Source organism: Pundamilia nyererei, unplaced genomic scaffold (genome assembly GCF_000239375.1).
Source record: "Pundamilia nyererei isolate P.nyererei 1_Seehausen unplaced genomic scaffold, PunNye1.0 scaffold00033, whole genome shotgun sequence".
NCBI classification, from domain to species: Eukaryota; Metazoa; Chordata; class Actinopteri; order Cichliformes; family Cichlidae; genus Pundamilia; species Pundamilia nyererei.
Genome location: NW_005187434.1, coordinates 4357891 through 4369766, shown reverse-complemented (window position 1 = coordinate 4369766; position 11876 = coordinate 4357891). Strand labels below are relative to the sequence as shown.

General features: G+C 42.1%; 1 protein-coding gene across 1 annotated transcript; it reads left to right on the top strand.

Annotated features, from left to right (window-relative positions):
• The first annotated feature begins 1672 nt into the window (after positions 1-1672).
• On the top strand, positions 1673-4422 carry lrrtm4l2 (leucine rich repeat transmembrane neuronal 4 like 2). The gene is made up of 2 exons (XM_005729594.1): positions 1673-1933; positions 2436-4422. Exons 1-2 carry the CDS (start codon positions 1930-1932, stop codon positions 4037-4039), a joined length of 1608 nt encoding a protein of 535 aa, XP_005729651.1. The 5' UTR covers positions 1673-1929; the 3' UTR covers positions 4040-4422.
• Positions 4423-11876: the final 7454 nt, after the last annotated feature.

Below are 11876 nucleotides of genomic sequence, written 5' to 3'. Positions count from 1 at the left end.
ACATGTGGCACAGTGCAGGCTCTTAACAAGTCAGTTCAGACACAAACTTATGCCTGTAAAGCCCAACTTTTCTTCATCTTCCACGCTGTAACATCCTGTTTATTAGCATCATTTTGAAAAGGCGGGCTCGCATTTTTGATCTCTGAGAATGGGTTTGAAAATGGCCCAGAGGAGGATTCGTCTGCTGTCACTGGCAGTTAAGAGATAGCGGTTGTCACATCTGATGACATCCACAATTATACTGTCAATACAGAAGATGGAGTCGGCGTGCATACGGAGTCATTTGCCATATACAAAGTGAGTTCCGGTTGATAACCTGTTTGTGGAAGCTGACACCATCACTGACAAACAGCACAGCTCACACCCTTAGCTGAGAGCAGGTTTCGTTTTCTCTATAGTATTTATGTAGAAACTGGCACTTCTTCCACCTTAATGTTACAAATTGTCAAGCAAGCAGTTTGCCCCCTAAATGAAAAGTAATCTATGAGTTGAATAAATGCATTTAAATGACATTTAATTACAAAGTGTGCCACTATAGACATAATCAACCCTCTCTTTAAAGAGCAGAAATACATTTCTCTTTAATGCACTCCACAGGGATGGCAGGAAATATTGCTTTCTCAGTAATATTACAAATATGAATATTAATTCATCAGCTTGCTCTGGTTACCCACAAGTGATCTGGTTGGTTACCTATCTCTCTCCAGTCTTCGCTGAACTGGTGAATTTCCAGGTCTCTGCAAGCCATACGCTTCCCTCCGCGTGCACAAGGGGTTGCTGTTACCACACCTTACAACTCAAGACTCTCTGACTGCTGTGCATTTTCCACGCTGTTGTGTCCAATGAGGTGAGTGCGTGCTCTAAGCAGATTTAGCAGAGTATGAAAGATGAGCGTGAAACAACCACAAAATTAGAGGTACCCTCATCCCCTCCCACTTCCAGTATGTTTTGTTTCCCCTTTTGTTCCTCTGCCGTCTGTTGAGTGCACACTTCATAAAGGCCATTTATAATCCCGCTGTCTGGAACATTTCTAGCCAGCAAGAGGTGCTGACTGTTTATCTGCGTTAAAGTGTCAACATCACACTTAAGCTGTTAGAATAATTAGCATTTTTGACAAGCTACTCATCACACGTTTTCTGTCACTACTTGAGGTTTTTTCTGTTTTCCTGAATGAATGATTGCAAGTGCTGAATGAATGGTGGATGTGGATCACAGCCCCCCACCTCCACCACCAGCCCAGAGTTTGTTGTTTTGATTACCCGCACCCCCGCCCCCGTTTGTTATCTCTGTCATCATCATGTTCGGCACTCATCAGGACACCGGTGCAAGTAAACGAGGTGAAATCTTACTATAAATAAATACAAATAAAATACCTAAAATTAAAAAAAATGCGAAGCTTGGTTTCAAAGCTAATTTTTAGAATTAATTTTAGGTAGCTTTTAATTCAACCCAGGTTTAAAAAAAAATACGAGCAATTAATAGATAAAAAATACTAATACTTTGCTTTAATTAATTCATTAATTAATAGCTGGTTTAGGCATGCGTGGCTGGAGGTGAGTTTATATACTGTATGTGTGTTTGGAGACGCCTACGCCTCTGAGGGGAGAGAGAGAGAGGGGGGAGAGAGAGAGCACAGAGTGGAGGATTGTGCATCAGTCTGTTGGCGCTCAAATGGGTAATTGCGCACACAGCCGACTGGACTATAGTGGCGACTCCAAGTACGACCCAGGTGTGAAGGCGTCCTATTTCTGAGCGGCATGCAGGGATCAGGGGGTTTGGACCGCTACGGAAAACTTGCTTCTGCTGCTCAAGTCATGCTCAATGTGCAACTCTGAAGCCGCATAAACTGCGACTGAGAGCAGTTTAACGCGTCTCTTATCGTTCTTTTTTTTAACCCCCCCTAGAGGATTACTCCTTCCCTCGGTAACCATGGGTAAGTCATTATGTTCCTCACAATTTAGTGACACAGTTTCTCCCTCCTGAGGCTCCTCGTAGCCAAGACGACGGCAGTGATCAGTTTTTAATGGCAGATCATTATTATTAATTATTATTATTTCTGTTTAGTTCCTAAACTGAATTTTGCTTTTTTTTATTTATTTATTTATTTAATTAATTAATTATTACCTAATGATGGAGGAGGATTTTACGTGTCTGGTCTTTGAAAAGCTAATAATAATTACTGTTATTTGCTTTTCTCTTTATGTGAATATGATCACATATGCATACCTTAAAAATAGCTGACGTCAGACTGTTATCAATTCTTCATGAAGCAGGTCTGGAGTCTGAGACATCAGACCTCAAGCTGCTCCTCTCTCCATGATCTCCTGTTTGAAGGATGAATTCTTTGCCTTTACTTATTTGAGCGTCCTTGAGCAGGCATTTTCTTAAACCATGTCATCTCTTTGATTGCTTGTGCTCCACTCTACCCCCAACAGGTTCTGTGATGTTGGACTGGCGGTTATCATGTCTTCTTCTGCAGGCAGCCGTTTTGCTGCTGCTCAGCAAGGGGGAGAGGATGTGCCCCGTGAGTTGTCGCTGCGAGGGAAAGATCGTTTATTGTGAGTCGGGCATCTTCCACGACGTTCCAGAAAACATCACCACGGGATGCCAAGGTCTGTCTCTGCGTTACAACAACCTGCAGGTTCTGCTGCCGTACCACTTCGCTCATCTTGGTCAGCTTGTGTGGCTTTACTTGGACCACAACTCAATCAATGCCATAGATGCTTTAGCTTTCCACGGGGTGCGCAGGCTGAAAGAACTGATCCTGAGCTCAAACAAAATATCCCATCTGCACAACAACACATTCAGTGCCATACCAAACCTGAGGAATCTGGACTTATCCTATAATCAGCTGCAGTCTCTCCATCCCGGACATTTCTACGGGCTGCGCAAGCTACAGAATCTCCACTTCAGGTCCAATGGACTGAAACAGATCCTCGTTCGTACTTTTTTGGATTGCCGCAGCCTGGAGTTCCTCGACCTGGGTTATAACCGCTTGCGGAGCCTCACCCGCACCGCGTTTTTGGGGCTGTTCAAGTTGAGGGAACTTCATTTAGAGCACAATCAATTTACCAGGATTAATTTCTTTATTTTCCCACGCCTCAGCAACCTCCAGGCTCTTTATTTGCAATGGAACCGCATACGATTCATCAATCAAGGTGTGCCGTGGACTTGGCAGAAACTTCAGAAACTGGACCTCTCGGGGAATGAAATCCAAATCTTGGATCCCGCTGTTTTCCAGTGCATGCCAAACTTACAGATACTAAACCTCGAATCAAACAAGCTGAGTAGCGTGCCTGTGGAGGCTGTGGCAGCATGGACTTCGCTGACCACCATCAGCCTGGCAGGTAACGCCTGGGACTGCAGCCCCAGCATCTGCCCTCTCATGACATGGCTGAGAACCTTCAAAGACTCCAAAGAAATCAGCATGATATGCAGCAGTCCCAAGTCTGTGCAGGGCGAAAGAGTGGTGGACGTAGTGAGAAACCACTCAGTATGCATAGACATGTTAAATGTGTTCTCGACCACTTTCATCATTAGGGGTTCAGCTGAAATTGTGAACATCACAGCTCCCCCGTCTCCCTCTGATGTTACAGACCTGGCTGCACAGACATCCACTGCTTCACCTGACCAGCCTGGCAGGACAGACAGAGTGACAACAGAGTCCATAACTATGAGCTCTACAGCTCACAATTCCCCCGAAACACCTACATCATTTATCCCTGAGCTACAGTTTGAACATATGGCTTTCCATAAAATCATTGCGGGCAGCGTAGCCCTGTTCTTGTCAGTGTCATTGATTCTGCTGGTTATTTATGTCTCGTGGAGGCGCTACCCCAACACCATGAGGCAGCTGCAGCAGCACTCAGTCAACCATAAGCGCAGAAAAAAGGCCCGCAAGCAGGAACAGGACCTTAACTCTCAGTTGCAAGAGTACTATCTGAGCTACCACTCAAACTCGGAGACAATGGACTCCTTGGTGAACGAGCCAAGGCCGTGCACGTGCACTATATCAGGATCAATAGAATGCGAGGTCTGAGCTGCCCACTAAAACACGAGATATAAAGTGCAATTGCTAAGCAGAGGTAGATAGGCTTTGTTTCCCCTCCAAAAAAAAAGATTAAGTGGTTTTTATCTCTAATATGAGATGATAGATTCTGCAGCAGTGAATAAAATACTGGGGGGCATAGTACAATATAATTATATGCAGAGAAAAGAAGATTGGAATGGAGAAATATATTTGGAGAGCTAATTATCGCCCTGACTGACACAAGAACAGTGGCAGGGTCAGTCGGGTTAGCTGTGTCTGACCTTACAAAAAGACTGGAACTTTGCTAACGCGAAAGTCAGCTCCACAGAGAGACTGACCTTATTCTTAGTCAGAGTATATTGCCATAGAACATACGAGCCAACAAAGCCACTTTTTACTTGCAACTGTTTTGTTTTTTGTTTTTTTATTTATTACTATTATATAGCTTGTAAAGCATTTTGGATAAATGTCAGTACCTTTGAGTGTATGTGTGTATATGAGTGTACTATGGGGATGAACTAATAGGACTGCACCTTATTCTCACAGATAGTTTTTGTCCAGTTAAATTATTTTTGCATTGGGCCCCACAGTATAGCAGTAGCACTACCATAAAAATGGACGAGGGTGGGGGGCAATCACAGAGAACAATCTTGTCCTGAGATCATATGCATGAGGCCGTTCTCTTTACTTTAGATGCTTCTTTCTCCTGTAAAAGGATCCGTCCTGACTACAGAAAAAAAGAGAAAAAATATGTGTGCAATTTGATTTGCTGTGAGAAAAGCCACACAGATGAACAGTATTTAAATACCCATGAGTCTGAATCTCAGGACTGACGTTTTCCAAACTGTACAAATCTGTCAGGTCCAACAGAAGGCCTTGTGTGTTAAGAAGTAACAATGTTGACTTTCAACATATTTTGTATTGATTACCGCTGTCATTGTATGGACTGTTTGTGTAAAGACGTAATAATGTGGATACTAGGAATTCTATGTGACTGTATAATTAAAAGAAACACTGACAACTGATGAAAAAAAAGAGAGAAGAAAATGTGTGTGTGATGAGAACGCTGACATCTGACGCGGCGCATGGCGAAAAAAAAATCTCTTGAAATCCATGCATTGTGATGTGGATGTTTCACATCTCATTGGATTTGCAGCTGCACGCGAGGGGGAGCTGACATATTTCCACGTGTCTCGTTTTCCTGCTGTCTTCTCTTACACCCTCTCCCGGCACTACAGCATTGATTGTATCTGGGTTAACACCTCAAACAGAGGGTAGGGGGACCGTGTCAGTCCCTGGGATATAGCTGATCTTGTTTAAAAAAAAAAAGAGGAGAGGAGTATTATACTCTGTTTTACTGCGGAAAGGTTTGGTTTAAGTGGAGCCCAAGTAGGCGATGCCATTCTTTGAGACAAAGAGACATTTTTGGTCCCTGAAACCAGAAAGAGATTAAGAATCTCTGCTTTATATAACCATGTATTCACTGTCAGTTTGAAAATACAGCTCTGGTGCAGTGAAAGGAAGGACAGAATAGAGGCAGGCCACTGAGGGACAGTGGGTGTTACAGGTCAAGGCAGTTATGCTATTATGAAGCTATCAGCTGCACTGGTCTGCTTTTTTCCCCATCTCCTCCCTTACGTATTCTCTTTGTGTGTGTGTGTGTGTGGTTTGTTTACTGTGTTGACAGAAAAATGAACCTGTGCCAGGAGACATGCAAATGTTCACACGTTGAGCAAGACACACAGGCAGCACTAGTGTTAGCATATATGAGCAATAAAAAGGGGTATTCGTCCCAACGCGAGAGATTCCGCTGAAAAACGGCATCCTACAGTCTCTCCCTCGCAGCTGTCACATTTTTTTTGCTGTCTGCTTTTTTTCTTTCCACCTGTTGTGTTTTGAAGTAAATGCACGCTTGAATCCCTCTTATTATCTGCTATTAGCCCGTTCGCATGTGTCGTGTGCTATACGTGGAAACTTTCTGACAGGTCAAAGGTTGTTTAGATGTGGATTTATGATCGCTCAAAATCCACTTTCCTTATCCTCCAGGCAGGCGTCGAGGCACGCTGCCAACAGAATTTATATCCATAAATCTGGTTTCTAGCTTGCATATATGATGAATTTCTTCTTGTGGGCCTGTGGGAAAAATGTGAGGCCGCACAAAGAAAAAATACATAATATGAACAGGACAAACGATTTGTTGATCTAATTTCCGCAGCTATTGTAATTAGTGTTTGATTTGTCGTGTAGTGATTGATGAAAAGCAATTCCTTGTGTTTTGAAATGTTTTGGTGTTGTGTGGCTAAGAAAGGAATACTGATTAGAGAGCTGCGGCCTGCATCCTTCAGATCGCTATTGGAGGATATCTGTGCGGATGAAAGATGCTAGGAATGCGCTGCTTCAGCTTCAAGCAACATTGCACAAGTAGAATCACATTTCGCTGGTGAACTCTGTAAAAAGCTAAACCTTTACATACTAAATATCTAATACCTCTGTGAAGTTCAGCTCAACAAGGCCAGAAATGCTCACTTGCTCGCCCCTCCCTGGTGGTCATGAAGTTTTGATTTACAGCAGTCACTGGGGATTTTTCCAAGGTAATGCATGTAACTCTTTGCACAAGGTGTATGCTGGTTATTTGAAAGGTAAGCACACTAATCCTAACGCAGCAGTGATGGTATTTTATCCCCTCAAACACATAATTTTCTTTTTATCTGGCTGCCTGATTTCTATTTTCGAGGGAGGTAATTTAAAGTAATCACTCAAAATTTGGGCAATAGCATATTAGCATTCGTGCCAAGAGTTTGATGAGAAAATTGATAATACTCCTGTGTTTTTCTGGTAAATATAAGGCAACAGCCGGCAGCCAGTTAGCTCAACTTTGCATGAAGAATGAAAATGAGGAAACTAGCCTTGGTTTGTCCAAAGGTAACAATCGCCACCCAACGTCATCGCTAAAACTCGGTAGTTAACATCCCATTTGTTTAATCCTTAAACAAGCCAAAGGATTAAGACTGTCATATGTAGTGGGTTACATCGTTGATGTAACTTCCTGAAGGATCAGGTGGTTAGCTGACACCTCGTATAGTTAAGGCTTTATCTCATTGTTTTTAATTGTTGTTGTTTTGTACATATCTAAGATACATGGTGTGTGTTTTTACTGATCGTGGCTACATTATCAACCTGTGTACCGTTAGCTACATGGTGTAGAGGTTGCCGAACATATAAAAACTCCCTGGTTAGAGACCAGAAGGAAATACCAACCCGGTCTCAGAGAAGTCACAAGCTAGTGTACTCCCAGTGCTGGTCCAAAGCCTAGATAAATGGTGTTGTTGTGTCAGGAAGGGAATCCAGTGTAAAATTACAGTGCAGCCCTCCTGAGCCAGGTTCTGCCAGAGGTTTGTTCTTGTTAAAGGGATTTTTTTCCTTCCCACTGTTGCCAAGGGCTTGCTCATAGGGGGTCGTCTCTGTATTACTGCAGGGTCTTTACCTTACAATACAATACACCATATGATGGCTGTGGTCATGATTATGTTGTGCTATATAAACTGAAATGAACTGAAATTGAAAATCTGTTGTGGCAACCTCTTATAGGAAGTAAAGGAGTGTCTGAAAGTACTGATAGTAATATGTGCTGGTTTGTCGACTTTGTTTTCCTTTTGACAAAGCAGTGGGAGGTTTTTACGTTGGGCCCAGGTGGGAAATTCCAGTATTTAAAAACAGGCACGATCTTGATATTGAGGGTACAGGCAGAAAAAAAGTGACATCTTTTAATCCACCTCTCGGCAAGCAAGTGAATTTCTCAATTAAATCAAAGACATGAAAAAACAACTACAAGTTATTTATATATGCAAATGACTGATAAATTCTTTCTCTTTTCCTTAAGCATATTTACCAGCTTTAATAGCATGGCTGTTTCTGCTTTCACCTTGTGTATTTGTGTGTGTCGTGGTGACTGTCTAATGGGAACAACCGCAAATGCATTTAGGATTTCTGCAGACATATTTTGTCAGCTGAATGCAGCTGTGAGGCTTCAAATGTGTGTATTTGACTTCAAAATCAAGGTCAAGTCCAGAGGATGAGTGCGGTGAAACTATTGGCTACTTATATGATAATGCAGTAATGACTGCTGAGTGCACGCAGTTTAGAATATTAACATGTCAATGGGTGCCACAGCTGTAGGGTCCCATTGCAAAAGGGTCTTTCATTCAATATTGTGTTTTCTATTGCATTTGTGCCAGGCTTCCATCCAGTGGAAAGGATTTCTTCAAGGATGATTGAGTCATCCAAGTCTTTTATTGGACAAATGTGCTCAGCAGACAGGGAATTTCCTTTATTTCTTTCTCCTTTAAAACAGCGAGCATCACATCCACTCCTACATGCAATTTAGGACCAAGGCTCAGGACCTTTAAGCTAGCATGTCGAGACTTTTACGCTAATATATTCAAATGATTACAATCAGTCAAAAATAGAGTCACTGAAGTATGAAAGGCTTCAAAGGCAGTTGTCACACTCTGGGGAGACAGAATTGCCCTGTCTCTAGTGTGCCACAACTAGATTCCTTTGTTACTTCACCTTTTGTGCACTGTATGTCACCTGTAAAATTCATTTCAATACTAATGCCTAACAGCTTTTGTCACATGTCCCAGTAGGTGCTTTGAGCCCCCCCCCCAAAAAAAATTTTCTCTCGCTGCTGCTTTTTATTTTTTATGTGATCATGTGAAAGTGGTGATAGTCAGAGAGACCTTTCAGCGTTCAGTAAAGGCACGCTGTTTTTCGTTCAAACAAGACGACATTACTGAGCGAATTGCTGCAAAGAATTTTAAGATAACTTCAGAGAAAATGACTTTTTGCCATAATCTATTCCCTCACTTTCATCTTTCCGCTTCATCACTCAGTGTAAACTTAAACATATACTGGAAATTTAATGAAAAAAATCACAAAATTTTGATTTTCTCTGCCGTTTGTCCTGAAGCAGTAGGACATAGAAACTTTCTTCGCAGATATAGACACAGATATATTCATTGTGTGATCTTCTCTGAACAGTGTAGACTAACGGCCTCTTTATTAAGTACAGATTATAAATATCTCATCAGTCAGTCACATGGAAGCAACTCAACTCATTTAGGCATGTAGACATGGTCAGTACAACCTGCTGAAGTTCAAACCGAGCATCTGAATGGAGAAGGAAGGTGATTTAAGTGACATTAAATGTGGGATGGTTCTTGTTGGTAGATGGGCTGGTCTGAGTAATTCACAAACTGCTGATCTAACAGGATTTCCTCACACAACTATCTCTAGCGTGGTCTAAAAAAAGAGCAAATATCCAGTCAGGGGCAGTTCTCTGGAGGAAAATACCTTGTTGATGTTAGAGTTCAGAGAAGAATGGGCAGACTGCTTTAAGCTGATAGGAAGGCGACAGTAAGTCAGACCGCTATTTGTTACAACCAGGTCTAAAGAAGCAGCAGCAGAAGACCACGCTGCAAGCAGCTCAACAAAATCAGATGAAAGAAGACTGGAAAAATGTTCCCTGATGCGATGGTGGGGTCTTGATTTCTGACGTTACATTCAGATTGTGAGCTAACAATTTGGTGTAAACGACCTGAAAAAATAGTTCCATCCTGCCTCGTATCAACAGCTCGGGCTGCTGGGGGATTTTTTCCTGGAAGCCTCTTTGACCCAACTGGGCATTGTTTAAACATTACATCCGACCGGAGTATAAAGAATTAACCCAGTACTAGCAAAGGGTACCTAATAAAGTGACTGGTAAGTGTACTTGTATATGAGCACTGATCTGTGCTCCTAATCATTCCCATGTATACTAAACAGTTAGTCAGTACAGTAAAATCTTTCCAGCAGTGAGTTTTGATATTAGAGACGCTTGAAGTGAAAATGTTGTTCCAGGCACGGAGTATAGTATATTACGTTTTACGAGTTACTTTCTTATCCATGGAAAGTGATCCCAGAGCAGCTTTAGTTTACATAACATTAGGAAATCATTTCAGGCAGAAACCCAATTAACAGCCTGACCTTTATAGCTGCATTTCCACTTCCCTTTGACAACACGTCTGCTTCATTTAGAGTCTGAAGCAGTATTTATACATCTTGTTGCCACATACTTAGAACTCAGATTCAATTATTTTGTATCTAACATGCTGTACATACAGACTGTATGATGTAACAGTAATATAGCGCATTCTTTTGAGGTGTCACCTCATTGTTTCACTGATTTATTTCCCCTGATTCTCCACCAGTTCTTCCTCCCACACCGGGGGAAATCAACCAAAAGCCAACAACAATTAAATGTATAAGATTTATAAGCGCCGGGCCTAGTCATATTATTGTTTCCTGAGAAATCCAACATCACCATGGAAACTCTAATAAAGAAGCAGTGGCCACAGAGGATTCATTTTGGGGCTAAAAAAATGTCACTTAGAATTGTGAAAGAAATTTTCACTCTCAGGTAGCCTTGCATGAGAGCACACACACACACACACACACACACACACACACACACACACACACACACACACCGTACGCATGATTCAAACCCTCCTTTTCAAGACCGTGGTGATACGGCAGCTGCTTATGTGACTGACAGACAAGCTGACTTAACAAAACTCAAACAAAAACAAAAAATGACAATCATAAATAAAATATGTGACATACGTACACATCCTGCCTGTCCATCTTCCCTTCACTGTCATTGCTACTGTTACTGGAAAGGAGAGGAGCTGAAAGTAAATGCAGTCTGACTGGTTATGTGGAAGCAGGTTAGGTATTAAACTGTGTGAAAACAGGTCATATTCAAATTTCCAAGTTCACTGAATCCAGCATACTGAGTATGACAGCAGAGCTGCAAACAATGCCTGGCAGCTGTAAAATTTTGCTTCTAATAAAAAATATTTTCTGTGCAGGAAATAATTTTAGCCAAAGTCCCTGAAGAATTCCAAATACCAAATGCACATTTTCAGCAAATGCAGTGACTAGTTAAGCTGACAGGTCTATGTAAAAAGGCCAGCGCCTAACTCGTTATTTATTATATTTTTTTTAAATGATAAAGTCCTGTCCAGGGGGTATCCTGCTCCTCTCCACCCTATGGCAGCTGAGATAGGCTCCAGGCCCTGCAAGACCCTGAATTGGATAAGTACAAGACAATAGATGGATGGATGGATGATAAAGTCCTCACAAGTATAGAGTCGTACAGTACTGCTTTATCGTTGGCACAACCTCAGTATCGTCAGTCTTCTCTTTTAGGGGAAAAACATAATCAGCGTCATGTTTGTGCATGTTACAGACAGAACTAGGCTGAGTTTATGGCCTCCTGCATATGTACGGTGTAAGCTGTACCCCAGCGCTGTAGTACAGTACAATTTAGCGTGGGGAACATTGTCTCATGAGGATAATCTAGAGCACAGAATGCTTAATACAGACGCAGGGATACGGAAAAGTGAGGCCTGACCTTCGGCCTACACCTATACACCTGTCGACTAAATTAGTCTGTGTGTTTGATGGAAAGGTTCGTATTTAGCTCTTACCCTCAAGCTCAGTGCTGTGGGCTTCTCTGCTACTGCATGAATGATGGCAGCATTAGTGCAGCAGAGGCATACTACAGTGCCATGACACTTTAAAACATCCTAATAAAGATAAAAAAGTAGCTACCGAGCCCATCTTTATCTCTACAGAGGCTTCACAGTGAAGGCTGTTAAAGGGAGGAAAGAAACAAGTTACATAGAAACGAATGGGCAGCGGATTGTCCTTATGAAGTTTGACTGCCTTTAACAACTTGAACTTTAAAGCTGCAGTAGGCAGAAATAACTCCCCCCACCTCCCCCTTTTGTACTAGGCCCCT